The sequence below is a fragment of the Hylaeus anthracinus genome, unplaced genomic scaffold, assembly GCF_026225885.1.
Source record: "Hylaeus anthracinus isolate JK02 unplaced genomic scaffold, UHH_iyHylAnth1.0_haploid 11985, whole genome shotgun sequence".
Classification (NCBI taxonomy): Eukaryota; Metazoa; Arthropoda; class Insecta; order Hymenoptera; family Colletidae; genus Hylaeus; species Hylaeus anthracinus.
The window spans coordinates 2,569,892-2,587,635 of NW_026534333.1; the positions used below are offsets into that span (position 1 = coordinate 2,569,892).

A 17,744-nucleotide genomic window follows, 5' to 3' on the forward strand; every position below is an offset into this window, starting at 1 on the left:
TACAATAATTGATTTCATTTATACAATTGTCAGCGTACTATTTTACATGTACATTACATAAATTCCTCATATGAATTCCACTGGTCCCTAGAGATAGGCAACCTGTTGTCATAGCTGTAAATAAATTACATGCTACGATGTGTGTCGACCCATAAACTGAAAAATTATGTTTTATCGATAAACGTAGCATTTGTTAAATAATACAAATTTAATTTAGAATTTCAATGTATTGTTAAACTCTTTACTGTCATTATACACTCGATAGAAGAAAAGATAATGCTTGACGAGCAAACTGGATTAGGTTGCATATCTTCAAGGGTTTGTGAGATGATCACAATTATTGAGAACCTCTGACGTAAAACAGGATAAAAATAGAATGTTGTGTCCCGTGTAAATGACAGTATTTCCTTTAGACAGATGTAAAATGTTTTAAATTTTAAACCGGTGAAGTTGTATGGCATCCACGATGTTTACTAACAAAACCAAAAGAAATTGCGTAATTGTTATTTCGATCTTCGTACATATATAAATCAGAATTAGTACAATAATAACAGATCGAAATAAGTAATTTAGTATTGCAGAGGATCGAAGGTTATTAAGAATTGTAAATATATATATTTTCATATCTGCTGTTGGTGTTAAGAATGAAAAGTAAATAGATTGATTGCGATTGGTATGTAGAAGTACAACTTGTACTCTTCTACCAAAGAGAATATACACTCCATTTTCTGTGATAAGTATTAAATACATCATTTATATTGTAAACACTGTTAACTATTGTAGAAGAATGAATCCATTACTGAAAATATTTTTATCCCATTGTTGGGGAAATATGTATTTAATAGTAGGATTGACCATGGGCTTGAGTCTCAGTATGATATCTGTATCTATAGATACAAATGATTACAGTGACAAAACAGAACATTTAATACAGTCTACGTATTATCAAGAAGATCTAGACGAATACGAACCAAAGATAAATATCAATAGTAAACCACAACAGGCACAAAAAGTGCCGAAAACATTGATACGCCCAAGATATTATTCCACGGAACTCGGAATCAGAGAGAAACTATTCGTAGGGGTGATTACAAGTCAGCAATATTTACATAGCAGAGATATAGCGATCAATAAGACAGTTGCTCACATTGTGGATAAAATTCGGTATTTCATATCTATACCAGAAGGAACAAAGCCTAATGTTACTCTTCCTGGTATTGTTGGATTCACGGATACTAGAAGCATATTGAAACCATTTCATACTATGAAATACATAATCGACAACTACCTGGAGAACTATGATTACTATTTCTTGACTAAAGATGTAAGCTACATCAATGCTAAAAAATTAGTACAATTTGTTACCAAGATTAGCGTAAGTCAGAACGTTCACGTCGGTGTTCTCGGAGATATTCCAAGTTATTGTTCTTTGGGTAAAATAATTAGTGTGTTATACAATCACGCTAATAAAAAGTAACAATCTATTAATGACGATTATCGATTTTCAGATTCAGGAATTCTTTTAAGCAATTCGATCGTACAGGAGGTGAAAAATAATTTAGACTGGTGCGTGAAAAATGCTTACTCCGATTCGGATGACGTTAATTTCGGACGATGTATCGTTCATTCGGCTTCGACGCGTTGCTCTACTCGCGTACAAGGTCAAAATTACTTATCCACCAAATTAAAGTCCACATTTTTATTCGAACAGGACTTGGAAGAGTTAGCTAAAAACGATGAATTTGCAAAATCGCTCGTAATATACCCGATATACGATCACAATCTCATTTATAAATTTAACACTTACTTTGCAGCAGTAAGTTAATATGTAATTCGTTAGACATGTAATTGAATACATTGCAACGTTTATGATTTATTACTTTCAGATCAAGTCTATTGAAATTCAAGGAAATATCTCTAACATTCGGGAAGCAATCTTAAACATGGCACATTTAGGTCCATCGCAAGAACATGACGTGTCCTGGCCTGTTGGCAATCAGCCGGGAAACAAGGCCTCTGGACGTTTCGATATCTTGCGGTGGATGTACTTCAACGAGACTCATACATTTTTCAGTACAGACTTCTTGGGTGTGCAAGAATTAAAAACTAACGCGAAATTTGACATAGATCGGATTATTAATGTAACAGCCTCTAGCATCATTGCCAATTCCCCGCTAAAGTTGAAATTTAAAAGATTACTCAACGGATATCAAAAGTTCGATGCATCACGAGGAATGGATTACATATTAGACTTGGCGTTTACTGACGTAACAACCGGCAAAGAAGTCATAAAGAGAATAGAAGTGTGCAAACCACTTGGTAAGGTTGAAATTTTACCTGTTCCATACGTAACAGAAAACACGAGAGTTAATATAATATTGACCGTTGACTCGTTGAGAAAGCAGGATGCGTTAAAGTTTTTGGAACAGTATGCTGCTGACTGCATGGAGAAAAAATATAAAACTTTTCTCATGGCGGTTTGTATTTTTGTAGCTTCTATTGAACATTTTTAAAACACTTTTTAATTTATTGACACTCTTGATTTTTCATAGGTTCTTTTGTATAATTTCAATTCCCCCTCGAAAGGCAAAGATGATGTATTCTACGATGTCAAACAATATGCGCTTACGTTAGCTGAAAAGTATAAGAAAAACCAATCGAAAATCACTTGGCTCTCTATACGTTTGCCAAATAACGTAACATCCATTGACTTTGATCCGACGTTAACTATTGCCGTCACGGATTTGTGCATCAGAAAATTTTCGCCTGAAAGTTTAATACTCTTTGCAGAGACTGGAATACAACTTCGATTGGATTATTTAAACAGAGTATATATACACTCATATTCGTTACTTATTATAAGAAACTTGTATTTAGTGGCTCAAACTAATTGTTATTGTAATGTTCAGATTCGTATGAATACCATCAATCAGTACCAAATATTTAGCCCAATTCCGTTCGTGGAATTCCATCCTGATATAGCTCATATGAATGACGTGAAATATGTTGACTCGGACATTAACCGTAATCACGGGAGATACGACGAATACAATTATAACAATATTGCTTTTTACGTAAGGGATTACAACGCAAGTATGTGCTCCCGTAGAATTTTCATTATGCATCTTTACGAATTGTTTAATGAAACACATTAATTATATTGAGCACGTTTATATATTTGTTACAGTGCGGAGAAACGTGGAGACCAGCATTCCAATAACACACTCCGACAGGGACATACCGTCTCTTTTAAAACTCTCTCAGGATATACCTGTGACATCTTTGTACGAAATGTTCGTTTCCTTCAGTAATTTACATATACTACGCGCGGTAGAACCAGCCCTTAAAGTAAAATATAAAGACATCGATTGCACTAGCGCTTGTAACAATAATATGTATAAGCTTTGCGTCCGATCTAGAAGCTTCCACTTGGGTCGACGCAGTCAACTCGCCAGATTAGTGTTGGATTACAAAACGTACAAAAATAATTTACTAGCGTAAATTATGTTCGCTGAGGAAAACATGAATTTTTAACGCTATTATTATCCAGTGAAATTTGATATTAAATATTCTATTTATATATGTATATTGTAATAGTCATATTATAATGAATATTTTATTAAATTTATACATTTCATTTAAATAAATATTTTGTAAGTAATACAGTCGTTTAATCGTTTTGTGCACACATCACATATGACATTTTGTATTTTTAAGAGACTGCATGAATAACCAATCGAATTTATGAACATACTATATATGATATTTGGATACCGAGTATCTCGAATACACGAAGAATCAATTCAAGATTAAAAACAAAGCTTTTGCCACTTAACCAGGAAGCGCGTAAAAGATTTTGGCAAGATTTCTACCTTCCATGTATATAAGAAAGTAAAGATCATATAATTACACTAAATATTAGTCAATAGTAATTGTACAATCCCTAATACCTTATAAATAAATGTACATACACTATATTATCATTTGTATTCCTCACTGCTCGGAAATCAAAGGTTTGTTGTATATGTGTATATAGCACAACTTACTGTGGTACATATAGGATATGTGGACCATGCTTTCAAACTTGCTATACACATTTCCTTGGCATGGAACAGAATTAACATTTTTCTATTTCGTCTTCCCGAATCCTTCGATGAACCATGACAAATAAAATGCTGAAAAATAAATTTGTTTGAACTATAAACAATTTTCTGCGAATTTGTTCACATCTCTGAAAAATGTTGTTGTAACGAAAATATACGTGTTACAGTAGATGACGCTACTAGACGCAATTTACACGTACATTACATTAATTGCTATCAGATTCCGATTCTGATAACTGCAAGTCGTCGTTTAAAAGATTATCTGGCATTAGTAATGTGGGAGACGAAGCTGTACTGTTCAAATGTCCTAAAAAATATTAAAAAATTAATAGTTTTTAACTTTCTTGATTAATAACGATAGCATATATTTCGACTAACATACCGTTAGTTCCTGTTGGCACTGGAATATTTTCAGTGTCCGAATCACTGTCGGAACTATCCGAACTCGAGCTACTCGTAGTAGAATCACTGAGAGCTCCTTGGTCACTGTCTATAGTTATAGTAGGTTTTATCGTCGCTTGAGTATTTATTGCAGGAGATGATCTCGGAGGCGCAGAAGAACTTATAATCGGGAATGATCCGGATGATGATAAAGGACAGTCGTCATTGTCAGAACCAATCATTGGCAAACTAGCCAAAGTCGATGGTGCCACTGATGGTTGCACTGGTGAACTAAAGTTCTGTGTGTTTTTAGTACGTTTAGAAAAAAATCTTAATGTGTTACGGTAACATTACTGAATAAATAAGGACTAAGGGATTATTTTATGTCTCTTTCAAACTAATTTACTTTGACATTAAAAAGTACCTAAATACCTATTGGTTGTGGTAGAAGGTGGACTTTTGCCATGATAGGGAGAAACTCTAAGGGGACTGTATTGTTTTGGATGTAATTGAATGCTAGGTTCTCTTTTCTTTCCACTCGTGACTTTTGTCCTCCCAGTTGCCCTTCCATGTGTAGGACTCCTCTTTGTTTCAACCGGGGTTATAGGTCTGTTACTTGTATTCCCCCCAGGAACTCCTAAGTGCGATTGAGACTTGGGTTCTGTTCTAAAAAAATGTTACAACGTACATCAATAGCATAGAAAACAAAGCTATCATAATTCCAGAAGAAGGAATGCGATGTTTGGTTACCGAGTTTTTTTCACTTGTATATTGGCGGTTAATTTTTCCAATGTAATCTCTCCTGTAACTCTATCTATTATCAGAACGCATTCTTTATGGTAAGGTCTTTGAGAACCTTTAAAAACTGTGTGAGGAATTCCAGCTCCGTCCAAGTGAGGCACAGTAACTGTCATCGTGTTGTTAGTTCCAACTTCGACCCTTGCTACTTTGGAAACGTCAACACTGGCTGGTTTGAAATCATCTAGAATGAAATATGACATTTTCGTTCATTCTTGGTAAAATTATTAATAATTTTGCATAATATTTTAGGCACTCTACATTTTTCAGAAAATACAAAGAGGAAATTGGTTGTCTCGAGACATCTAAAGTGAGATTTCTTATAGTTACATATATTAACGACGATATCTATGCACTGGCCTCGGTGATTTAAGTTGTAAATTAAACGAATCCGAGTACTAACATTTCAGAGTGTGAAAGGCTGTCGATCTGTTGTTCGTGAAAGTTGGTCCCAGCTTAAGTTCCCGAATTTCGGGGCCCAAACCGAGCCGCTCTGCCATGTTACGTCCGATACCTTGGAAGTTTGTTTCGAGAACAGAAGCAACCGATTTCATCGAGTAACTTTATCTTAACCAACGTGAATGAGTAACCTGCTCGAGGTACGAGTAATCTACGGATAATCGAGATTAGTCGTTGCACGTTTTAATCGTTGGATTGCCAAAATATGGAAGAGACGCGCACTTGCATTTTCCAGTAACAGCTGCTTCGAAAGCTGTTCCGTTCAGACTGTTAGAGAAAGATCGTTTGCACGTCCGTTCGATCTGTCACGTGTACGGAAACGGTTATCGTTAAATAGTGGCCTAACGATCGATAAAGTGGCACAGCGCAGAAAAATTAAACAAAATTCTTTCGGCTCGCACAACACGATTCTTCGTTGACCTAGTTCGTTTGATATCTGCGCTCATGAAAATCCCACACTTTATGGTTAATTCGTTCGATATTATTTGGGAACGCGTTTAAAAGGAAAACAGTGATACCTCGTCGATTCGATTGAATTCAAGATATGTTGCGATTTATCTGTTTTCGAATCCTCGGTAGAAGCATTTTATCGAGCCGTTTAAAGTTCAACTGAATATTAAATTTCAGAGTATGTGTATTATAGAAATCCGAGTATTATCATAGAATCTGTATCGAATATAGACAGGCTGCAAGCAGTAATATCTGACGGGATGTGACGTCCACGAAAAAACTGCTTTCTCATTGGGCAGTTCCGTAACGTTACTTCGATTCTTGCAATTTCGAAGGAATTTACGAATAAAGTATATATTGCCACGAAACATTGATAAAGAGACATAACGCTGTGTCAATTTAAAAGATTTTTAAAATAATTATTAACTTTCCCATGTCCCGATCGTTTTACAGTTTCACTTATGCCAGGGGTTGAATGCATCGTAAAACGCGGCAAAATTTAAAACGCTGAATTTACGTAAATGAAAATACAGTTTATTTCGTTAAGATTATAAAAATTAATATTATTCACAATTCGTTTAAAGTTAAGACCATAAAAATTTCGACGAAGCACAGAGAATACTGAGTCAAATCTGTACTTGGGATATCGTAATAGTAGCAAAACTCGTCGATGAAGAAACGTTCGAAAATATAAGAAACGACCAAACTGATAACGTTGTAATTACTATTTCGTATGCCTACCAACGTAATCATTAATAGCTGTAAAGTGGAAGCGATATTTAGTAACAACTGGTGCTTCCTTATTTGGCTCTTGTTGCGTTTCGATTGCAGCTGGAAAAATACTGGCAAAATGCCCAAAGAAAATACTATGAGCCAAATTTTTTCATTAATTCCATATCCATTTAGGATACCCGCAGTAAACAATGCCAAAGGTGCAACGTCGACAATCTTGGAGTACCAGTCGTAGGAAATCCTTAGGTACTTGGCTACATTGGTTGCTGATGTGATAGATGGTGCTCCTGGAAGCAACATTGCTAAAAATAATGTGCTTAATAGCTCCATATATATAATATAAGTGCTACTATGTTACTACGTATTATGGCGTGAATTAATTGTTTTTATACAATTAAGCAGGAAATATGTTTTTCAATCATTTTAAAGTTTTGAGAAACATCGCAACAAAAGTATTTATATTTCGAAATGTTCACCTGTACCCATTTAATAGAATTTGATAGTAAGAGATAAGGATGAGAAAGGTGATGTTATTTTTTCTTAGTCTCTAAAGTTCATGTAAAATAGAAGTTATGTAATGTAAAGATAAATATATAGTTGGAACTTGCGAGAAATAATATGAATGATGGATTATTTACAATATTATTCTTTATACTTTCCAGCAGCAAAAGCATATATATTATACACAAACAAATTTTGTAGGCTTAATAATGAGATTATGAATTTTAATATGACGTGTAATGCAATTGGTTAATGTAAATCTTATACAGTATAAGCAGAGTTGAATCTATGCACAGGCAAATCTAGGCAGTCCCATATGAATGTTGAGCAAAATAGGATAGTTACACAAATCATAAAAATGATTTATTTCAAGCAAATGCAGTTTCAAGTATAAGCATAGAATTATGAATGACAATTGGTAGAAAAAAATTTAAATTCTATCATTACTAATTTCATCTCTAAATTATTACCCCTCCACTACAATATTGCACTACAAGCCAAAATATAAAAACTACAACAAGCAATTAAATATTATGCTAAGCAAAATAAGAAATTTGTAGAAATGCTATATTCCATGCAACAAGTAAAAATAAAGTCAGTACGATATCTTTTTGTGCCAAAGAAAACTCTGGCCCAAAAAAGAAAATGCAACTACCTAATTATTATACATCAACATCTCTGCGTGATCATTCTTTTCATCTTCTAAACATTATATTCGAACCATTGCAACCAAACTACAATATTATTTCTCACCTGTTCCAACGAAATTGAAACAAATGTTGAACTAACTAATACATCTTCATCCTTTGGAGTTTTACGCATAAAAGTCATAGTACAATACCCTTACGTAATTTCATACCAACTAATCCTCTGCATGACCCCCAATAACTTACAAGATGTACTTTTAGGGGGCTCTGTACAGATAACGTTGTTTTTAAAAAACACACTATCAAGATGCAGAATACTCAAGTGTCGAAGGATACATCCTTACCGAACCTAAGAATCCCTAGGATGGAATGAGAGAGTAGAATTTGGAAGGCACGTAACGACCAGGTAGTTGCTTTACCATAGGAGTCGCCAAGGAATTTCATGCAACCGATTGTCACGATAAATTTCGATAGGTGTGCTAAGACGCTGCTTGGACAAACCATGGTCACCTCTTATTCACAGACACTGTATCTTTCAATGAGAATAATCTCGAGTCACGAAATTTACCAAGTCTGATGAAAATTTCCATGCGATCACAATTAGAAGACGTCGATACATGAAATGTTTTCGTTTTATCGATAAAGCAAGTAACTTTTTCTGATCATTTATTTAATATCCAAACGAGGTTATGTATGATTACAATCGGTATTCGGTATCGAGTAAGCGCTATGTTACAGCGAACGGTCCTTCGTTCGTGTGTCTTCTAGTCTAAATTTATTAAAGTTTATTAAAACACCAGCGTTACATAGATAGCAGCACAGACATCGTATTCTATTTAGATAGGTCGAACGCATACACGTCTATCTTGATCGTGATTCCGTCATCGCGTATGATACGCTACATATTCCGTCCTTGATACCTAAAGCATAGATATGCATAGATATGTTACTGCCAGGGTCGGCCTTAAGGGCGGGGGGTCGAGCAACCCCCCGGGGCGCCAGATTTTTGGAGGCGTCGCAGTCCGGTGTCCTAAAAATGTTGTAACACCTTGAAAGGGGTGGTTCGGGAGGTGATTTGAAACAACTTTTTCCTTAGCGAAAATATTGTCCGAGGCTTCGTTGAGGAGATATTAACGGAAAACACTGACCAATCAGAGCGCCAGAATGCCAATGGAGCGCTCCCGGTAGCGTATGAGCGTGGCCGCCTAGCGCGTAGCCTACGCTCAACCGGCGATACTCGCGCTTTGATTGGTCGGGGTTTTCTGTTAATATCTCCTCAACGAACCCTCGGACAACATTTTCGCCAAGGAAAAAATTGTTTCAAATTACCTCCAGGACCACCTCTTTCAAGGTGTTACAACATTTTTGGGCCACCCTGTATATACCCCTGACGGGGCACCACGATAATCTTGCCCGGGGCTCCAATATCTAAAACCAGCCCTGGTTACTGCATAAATACATATAACTGTCAATTTAACGCCTTTAATAACAAATTTAGATCCAAACTATTTGTTTACACCAATGAAAACTAATGGGACTGATACAATGATTAGTGATACAACTATAAAGTATAAACCAATAAAGGCTGTAGCAGCAATCACCAATAAAATTTTGCATTCATTAATTTGTTTGCATTTGAATTAATCGATCGATCGATTGCGAACAATTACAGTTATTTCTTGGCTAACTCGTGGATTAAAAAGTTGTATTCGTAAGATGATGGATAAAATATTTGTGCTAATAATGGTTACAGATATTATTGTTCTAAGGAGAAATATGCGTGCCTCGAAAAATATTAAATCCTTCTTAGAACGAATACCGAGATAGATAGAAGGCGATAGAAGAGTTAAGAAGAATTAAGACCCATAGGATATACATAGATAGCTGTTTAGTTGGTTGCATTGTAAAGGGAAACGAGGGTAGGAAGCAGTGTGCAGGATTTGGCATCGGTAAGAAAAGGATTGTACGCAATCGCGACTAGCGAGCCTTATGCACAGAAAAAAGAATCAAGAGTATGATTGGAGGTCAACGTCTTTCGACAAGGCGACTAATATATCACCGATGCGCCTTTTCACGGTTCCGTTAAAAGTTTTGCAGCAGTACTGCAGTATTTTTACCCTTGACAACTTGTCGTGTAATCGCGGTAAATGTTCGTGCGCGCTCGACGTGAAATCGTTACACAACCCTAAATTCTGCACGAACTTCACGGCATTGGCAATTCGGATTCTGATTTTGTTTGACGCAGTGCTTCTCAAACTAATGTTCTCTGTCGAACAAGAATCGCGTCTTTTGTTCCATAAAGGCTCGATGAAAGATATCAATTGAAAATGAACCGAAGCGTTTAGAAAAGACTGATAAAGTTTATGGTTTCATCGATAATCAACGAATACTAATAAACGAAAGCTGCAGGGATCGATGGTTGACCAAAGAAATCGTTTATTCGAAATTTGTATATTGTACTTCTTACTTTAAATTTAGTAAGAGTTGTAAAATTATTAGTTTGTTCAGAAAGTTCGTGGCAATTTTTAAGAAAACTTCAAAGGCACATCTCAGTTGTAATATACATTTATTTATATGTATATTTATTGAATTACATAGGTACTATTTTGTTCCACAACCTTTCCACTTTTTAAGGGATGTACATATATATGTTATTTGTTTTCAGCCATTTCGACATATTCGGACCCGCACCACCTATCAAAAATCGGCATGGACATTCCGGACAACCCAATAAAAGACGTATCTGCAAGAATATTTAACAAATTTAAACGTCAGTCCATTTACGAATCGCTACTGTAGCAGAGCTGCGCCTTGTCCGGCGAGTGCTGCCATCTGGCGTATCAAACAGACATAGAAATGATTATAGGAATTCCAATATCCAAAATGCATTTCTTGCTTTGTTCGAAGCGGGCTTCGGTCACGAAGCGCACACTTGTAAATGTATAAGAAAATATGCAAAATATTTGCAGAACAAAATGTACTTGTAATCCAGTTTAACACTGATAGATAATAACGATAGATAATATTACAAAGGATTCTTCGTTCAAAAGTTAAAGCTAGTTAAAATTCCATTCATAAACAATTCACGTAAAGATATTGTTTACGAGGTAGTTATTTTTAGTTCGGTGTACTATTGCGACGATTAATCTTAACCATAGTATCACGGTGCGCCTTGGCAACCGCATAACACGACATTACTATCACAGTTTGGCAAACGATGTAACTCTACGTTCTCTCTCTGTTCTTTTTTTCTTTTTTTCTGTACACTTAACGGCGATGGGTAAAACGTTTACTGACAGAACATTTTGTCTCTTTAAATATTAACGACCGTTCGAACGGTTCTACTTATTCCTATGTTTACAAGCCAATTTCTAGATAAATATCTCACGGTTAGAGCTGCGCCGACTAAAAATAGAATTTTTGCGACATTTTTACATTGGGCGCCAGAAACGCTATTTTAAAATATAATCGCGCGCACGCCGCGAACCGAGCAGTAATTTAAAATTAACAGGCCCTTGAAAAGTGTCGCGATTTCGTGCGATCAATAACAAAATGAAATTATTTCCGTGCCTGGCGAGGTTCGGAGTTGAAAATCAGAGTTGATCGACGTTACTGTAATTACATAAATTAAATAATATAAATATACGACAATACAGTGAACAGTTTTCGAACATTTGTACGGAGTTTTTATTATTCCATTTAGTATTTTTTGTATTCGATTGAGAAAAGTGTCCATTAAGACCAGTCATTTATTAGATTATTTGTCAGCGTTGGTAACACAAATTTCCGTTTAGAAAATTCGTATTCGTACATCCATGTATAAAAGAAACATTCCTCCGACGGTTGAAAATGTTTTTACGTAACGGATATTCCTTGACGAGTTAAATAGTGATTTCTCCTCGTTTCCATAGCCCTTCATGCAACGCTGCGCTCGTACAGGGCGTTCCAAAATATAAAAGGAACATCTCGTTCTGAAAAAAAGAAAACGAATTGCGAGCGGTAATACCGCGTGCATTATTATTCCGATTATTTTTCCTGGTTCCGACGGAGATTGCTCGTCGGCTGCGTGTCGCGATAGAAATTACATCGCTGTTGCAATTAGGTTACGTGACGGGGGAAATACGCGTCGTTGTTTTCTTTATTTATCAATGCCGATGATACCCATCTATCTAGGTTTTTGTCTTTCGCGTACACGCTCGCCTCCCCGTCGTGAATTTTATTACGCGCAGGATTTATCGAGCCAAAGAAAACGCTGTCCCTTTCTCCTTGCAATTTCCGACGTGTTCTCCCTTAACACGCGTCGACCACACACGGGCGACAGGAATTTTCACTAAAGAATTAAAATAAATCAATTCAGAAAAACTTACAGGTCCTCAGTCATAGATCGAACCGACAGTGGTTTGAAAACAGATTTACTGGAATACAGAAAAGGTAAAACTAATTTATTATTAACGCAAAACTGATCTCATAGCTCAACAATGCAATCAAACGCCAACATAAATCCCGTAGTTCAGCGAACAGTGCGATCAAGCACAAAGCCTGTCGTCTTCAATCATTTACTCGCATCCGTTTCGTTACAATTAAAAGTGAAAAACAAAACCAGACAGGCGGTCAATTTATCAACTTCATTTCTTTTGCAGAATAAAATAAATTCCTGTTTAGGTTGAATTTTTTCTAGGCACGTTCGCGAAGATTTTATTTTCCATAATGATCCGCAGTTTAGTCACAAGAATCGTTCAAAGACTCGTTGCTTCTATATTTTTACCCACTTTTCGCACTTTTTCTTCTTAATTTCGCCAAATTATATAAACCAGTAATTGTTGTTTGAACAATATTCCAGAGATATCCGAGAATATGTAAAGTATCATTGATTACAAAAGGAAAAGTTAAGAAACTACAATTTCGCACGAAGGTTTTTTGGGAAATTGATCGGTGCACGAATACGTTCTACGCCCACTGTAAGTGGTTCCGATCCAGATTTCTCTTACGATGGATCGTCTCTGAAGGATGCACAAACATCCCTGCTACGTTTCGTCTTGACGTCAGACGTGAGTCACCGGCGCACGAGATACGAGGAAAACCCGGTTGATCCTGTTGACTCGACACATCCGTGCCGGTTGGAATGTACTTCCTGTCCAATAGCTAATCACGATAGTACGAACAGAATTCTTATGACTTGAGATTAAGAGAAATATACCGAGTTTGTGTATAGACGCTCTAGAAGGAGGACAATTAAAGTGTATCTTCTTATTTGTAATGAAACCTTACAGTGGTTTATATTGTTTCTCTGTCGTATTTCAAATTCACGATCTTCGAAGTATCGAATCTCTCGCAAGAACCCAGATTTGAACGACCCATCGTTGCCGCTACCTGGTTGTGTGAGCTCACTGCCGTGGAATCCAGGAAAACGTGGAGAAACTTATCTCGTGTTTCCAGGACGTATTCCGTTGCTTTACGCGTGTAGTTGCTATACATTTTCCTGTTTCTGGCCGCGGAAACGTGGTAAGCCTCAGGTAGCAGTATTCCCTGTCCTCGTGGAAGGCGATTCTGGGTACCATGGAAACGAACGACACAGACTACGTCGTCTATTATTCATCGACGGTAATTTCGACCAGTGATGGACAAAGCCCTAGGCTTCGAAGTTTGTCGATTTGTTTGTCTCGTTTCCTTCCTTGGAAAATGTTCAAAAGAAGAAACGAAACAAACGTATCCACGAACTTCAGATTTATTCCAAGCCTAGGGTTTTGGCCAAATCTGATTTTGCACGGTATTGTTGGATTATCGATACCCTTCACGAAGAACGAACTTATTGTTCGTTGACAAAAATTGAATCGGCGTTCTCCGAGGCGTTTCACTTTTACGTGTCGCCGTCGATACTTTGTTTCAACTCTTTGGGTCACGGTGAGATTAACACGTTGACTGCCAGACTAACGCTCCTGAAAATGTGTGATTTTCACTTTGATTAAGTTTTGTTTCCAGACCATCTGGAAACTACATAATCAAACATTTGTTACGGTATTTATTTTGATAACTTCATTGAAGTTTAAGAATATCGTTCAAATTCATTTCCTCCGATGCTTAATATTCAGAATTAATTTCGTTTGTTTTTCAGGGAGAAGCACTGTCACCCACATATGGGTGACGTGGCGACCAACGTGTCAAAAGTGTCCATTTTTGATGGACCGTAATGCGTGGTGGGACACTTTTAATCCCACCTCGAAATTTTCCGATAGCTGTATAGGTGTATAGGTACCGTAGTGTATAGGTGTGATACGTTAATAAAAATATAACAATTTTGTGCGATTTAAAACGCAATCAAATTACTGTGCAACATGGGTCTATTTTATGACATGAATTTCCTGTGCCGCAAAGAGTTGAGAGTCGAATTGTGCCTAAACACTCGGGAGATGTGAGAGAGGACCCTGATTTCCTTCTGGTGTCGAAGTTTAGTCGGTCGAGCATCTCTTAATGAAAAGAACCTTCCTGCCGTCGTGTGAAATAAAGTCTGTTTCTTTTAATATACAGGGTGTCCCAAAAGTCGGGGAGGAGCCGGAAATGGGGGATAGCTGAGACGATTCCGAACAACAATTTCCTTTGCAAAAATGTCGGATGGGGCTTCGTTAAGGAGATATCAAGCGAAAACCCCGACCAATCAGAGCGCGCGTAGACCGTTGGAGCGGCCGCGGTAGCGAAGGCTACGCGCTGGCGGCCGCGCTTGCACGCGAACAAGTGACTCGACGTGCATCGAAGCATCGACCTAGCGCGTAGCCTTTGCTACCGCGGCCGCTCGAACGGTCTACGCGCGCTCTGATTGGTCGGGGTTTTCGCTTGATATCTCCTTAACGAAGCTCCATCCGACATTTTAGCAAAGGAAATTGTTGTTCGGAATCGTCTCAGCTACCCCCCATTTCCGGCTCCTTCCCGAGTTTTGGGACACCCTGTATAAAGCGTATTAATTATTTCGGACTCCCATGTCCAATAGGTATCGATTGCGTTAACCGACTAGTAGCTTCCATTCGTTTGATTTTCGATGACCTTGCTCGTGATTTCCCCGAAAAGGAACGCTTCTGAACGTTCCTCGAAGGCGCGTTCGAAGGTACGTTCATCGCGAACGTTTTCTTTAAATATCGCCTGCCGACCTTGAGAAGATCGAGCGCACCACGAATTTTGCGCGAATTACGTAAGTAATTTGTGAAAATGAATGGAACCGGTGGCCACGGGTCGTACGACATACTCGAAATACTTAAATAGCTCCGTGCGACCTCGCGCGCAGAAAGAACAAAGAGAACGATAAAAAAGGCGGAAGTACGGACGCGTCGTAAATGAAAAAAGCCCTCGCGAGGCGTTTGTCCGAAGCCGATCGCTCGCAAATCGATCGTTTCGAGTGTGGAACAATTTTGTTCACTCGTGTTGCGCCGATAAGATCACGGTTCGTTATCGAAATCTTCATCGACGTTTCATTGATCGTCACAATGACGATAAGATCGATGTCAAACAAGCAAATATAACCGTGTAATGCATTCGCTTGCGTAGTCCATCGATCAATGCGTATCGCGGTTGAATCGCTATTCGCGTATCCAGGACATCCGTCAAGAAAATAAACAAAAACCGAGACACTTTCCCATTGACGCTCTATTTAGTCCGCAGTGCGCCGTAGACGTCTAACCTTCCGTAAAAAAGAAAAAAAAAAGAAAAAAAAAGAAGCGAATTGCGCACAGTGACTGCACGGACATTCGAATTCGGGTTTCGCGAGCATTCGGTACTCGATACTGCGAAATTCGATTCCTGAAAGCCTCGGTACGTCCTCGTCGCGAGAGAGACGATGAATATTTTGAACGAGTACGTGGAAAGCTGCGGAATTAAGAAAAATGAATACGTAGGTAAGGGGAAAAATGTGGGCAATTGAGAAAGAAAGACATTAGACGCGATTTTATTAAACGGTGACGCTAAGTGCGCAATAAGAAAATATGTTGTGACGCGAAAAACGATGCGAAGATTTACGGAAATAGAAAGATAGACTTGTAATTAGATTTCAGAGAAGAAAAGATAAAGAGAACGAATGCGTGATAAATTGTAATTCGTATGTTCGTATCAATTTAGCAACACTAAGTAACGTGATAAGGCATCGAACGTATCCTCGACACTTTAAATAAATACGAAATGCGAAAGCTGGCGAAACTGTTCAGATTTATCCGTCGCATTCGTATAAATTCTTTACGGATTTCATATAAACGAGTAACTCGATCCGTAAATGAATTTTGACAATTATGCAAAATGTTGCGACACGCTCGAAGTTGGAAAACAAATGAAGAATTCGAGACTGTTCGAGCCTCGCAAGGTCAATTTATTAGATTTCAAGAGGCATCGAGAGTCCGATTCGAGTGCTCTCGAGACTTTCGAGATCAATCGAATCTTTTAAGACCGTCTGAATTCGAACGGTGTTCGAAGCGATTCGAATCTGACATCACAGATTTCAGGTGATTAGATTCCGATCTTCGGAGGCCTGGAAGGTACCAAGCTTAGCTACGGATTAGTATAGCGAGTGTAGAATCTATTCGTGCACCGATCAATTTCTCAAAAAACTTTTGTGCGAAATTGTAGTTTCTTAACTTCCTTTTTTTGTAATCAATGATATTTTTTACATATTCTCGGATATCTCTGGAATATAGTTCAAACAACAATTACTAGTTTATGTAATTTGTGAAATTAACCAAAAACAGTGCGAAAAGTGGGTAAAAGTGTAGAAGCAACGAGTCTTTGAACGATTCTTGTGACTAAACTGCGGATCATTATGGAAAATAAAATCTTCGCGAACGTGCCTAGAAAAATTGAATCTAAATAGGACTTTTATTTTATTCTGCGAATATTGTAACATGAACTTTACTTTCAACCTTTCTTATATTCTTGCATATTGTTTGCATATTGTAGTTTCTTGCACGTTCAAATTTTCTATAAATGCGAACGTAGAATTTGTAACGTAAACGCATTAATTTATCGCCCCGTACGAATGAGAAAACATCAAATTTCCAGTAGAGTATGTTTAAAAAAATCTGTAATAGAGGAACGGACGTGGATCCCATTTCGAATAACTAATAATTTCGTTAACTTAATGCTTAGAAGAGTCGCAATAATCTATAAAATCGAAAAGAACTCCCGCGAAGGAAGTATCGTATACTTGTAAATTAATGTAAATTTCTTTTATTTTAACGAAGTTTTGACAAATTAAGCAGTCGCGCGAATACGTATCGCTTCGATATTTCTATCGATTAATTGTTTTCTACTTGTTAATTTCGCAACTTATATAAATACCTATTTTCTTTTGTAATCTATTCTAGAGATTTCCGTGAAATACGTAGAATGTCATTGTTTATCAAGAATAAGTTAATAAATCGCAATTTTACATAGTTTTTTTTTTTTTTCTTTTTAGAAATAGATTGGTGTACGAACGAGGCGTGGATAAACGAAATTCTACCGTACCGGAATTAGTACGCGTAACGACGTGCCCCGATACGTGCAAAATGGAGAAGCAACGCAAAAAGCGAAAGACAAGAAAGAAACAAGTTGCCGACGGGTACGGACGAAAGTGCGTTCGCGGATGGAAACGCTAGGAGAGGAAAGCGACGACGGTAAAACAGTCTCGCGTGCGCACACGCGGACGCGTATGGCGGGAACA

At 37.4% G+C, this 17,744-nt stretch overlaps 3 protein-coding genes across 5 annotated transcripts; 1 reads left to right on the forward strand and 2 right to left on the reverse strand.

The window, feature by feature from the left end:
- The first annotated feature begins 387 nt into the window (after positions 1–387).
- On the forward strand, positions 388–3,501 carry LOC128887153 (chondroitin sulfate glucuronyltransferase). The gene is made up of 6 exons (XM_054142732.1): positions 388–1,433; positions 1,509–1,816; positions 1,887–2,477; positions 2,553–2,828; positions 2,910–3,093; positions 3,188–3,501. The coding sequence occupies exons 1-6, from the start codon at positions 788–790 to the stop codon at positions 3,499–3,501; spliced, it is 2,319 nt and encodes a 772-aa protein (XP_053998707.1). The 5' UTR covers positions 388–787.
- A 68-nt stretch (positions 3,502–3,569) lies between these two features.
- On the reverse strand, positions 3,570–6,565 carry LOC128887156 (ell-associated factor Eaf). Its single transcript, XM_054142738.1, has 7 exons — positions 5,964–6,565; positions 5,686–5,892; positions 5,235–5,466; positions 4,917–5,150; positions 4,486–4,775; positions 4,304–4,410; positions 3,570–4,175 (listed from the first exon to the last, which is right to left on the reverse strand). The coding sequence occupies exons 2-6, from the start codon at positions 5,834–5,836 to the stop codon at positions 4,310–4,312; spliced, it is 1,008 nt and encodes a 335-aa protein (XP_053998713.1). The 5' UTR covers positions 5,837–5,892; positions 5,964–6,565; the 3' UTR covers positions 3,570–4,175; positions 4,304–4,309.
- A 138-nt stretch (positions 6,566–6,703) lies between these two features.
- LOC128887158 (uncharacterized) lies at positions 6,704–8,984 on the reverse strand. Of its 3 annotated transcripts, none has more exons than XM_054142742.1 (3): positions 8,640–8,984; positions 8,416–8,558; positions 6,704–7,210 (listed from the first exon to the last, which is right to left on the reverse strand). In XM_054142742.1, exons 2-3 carry the CDS (start codon positions 8,513–8,515, stop codon positions 6,759–6,761), a joined length of 552 nt encoding a protein of 183 aa, XP_053998717.1. In that variant the 5' UTR covers positions 8,516–8,558; positions 8,640–8,984; the 3' UTR covers positions 6,704–6,758. The 3 variants fall into 3 exon arrangements, 2 of the variants coding, with proteins under 2 accessions (XP_053998717.1, XP_053998716.1); XR_008459975.1 differs by lacking the exon at positions 8,640–8,984 and adding an exon at positions 8,178–8,338 and having other exon boundaries at positions 7,072–7,210; XM_054142741.1 differs by having other exon boundaries at positions 8,416–8,984.
- Positions 8,985–17,744: the final 8,760 nt, after the last annotated feature.

Coding starts and splice junctions, on each gene's coding strand:
- LOC128887153 (XM_054142732.1), top strand. CDS start 788: ATGAATCCATTACTGAAAATATTTTTATCCCATTGTTGGGGAAATATG. Junction 2,478..2,552: donor ATAAAACTTTTCTCATGGCG/GTTTGTATTTTT, acceptor GATTTTTCATAG/GTTCTTTTGTATAATTTCAA. Junction 2,829..2,909: donor GATTGGATTATTTAAACAGA/GTATATATACAC, acceptor TGTAATGTTCAG/ATTCGTATGAATACCATCAA.
- LOC128887158 (XM_054142741.1), bottom strand. CDS start 8,575: ATGGTTTGTCCAAGCAGCGTCTTAGCACACCTATCGAAATTTATCGTG. Junction 7,211..8,415: donor CCTAGGGATTCTTAGGTTCG/GTAAGGATGTAT, acceptor TGTTGCTTCCAG/GAGCACCATCTATCACATCA.
- LOC128887156 (XM_054142738.1), bottom strand. CDS start 5,836: ATGAAATCGGTTGCTTCTGTTCTCGAAACAAACTTCCAAGGTATCGGA. Junction 5,151..5,234: donor ATACAAGTGAAAAAAACTCG/GTAACCAAACAT, acceptor ACATTTTTTTAG/AACAGAACCCAAGTCTCAAT. Junction 4,411..4,485: donor AGTGCCAACAGGAACTAACG/GTATGTTAGTCG, acceptor AATATTTTTTAG/GACATTTGAACAGTACAGCT.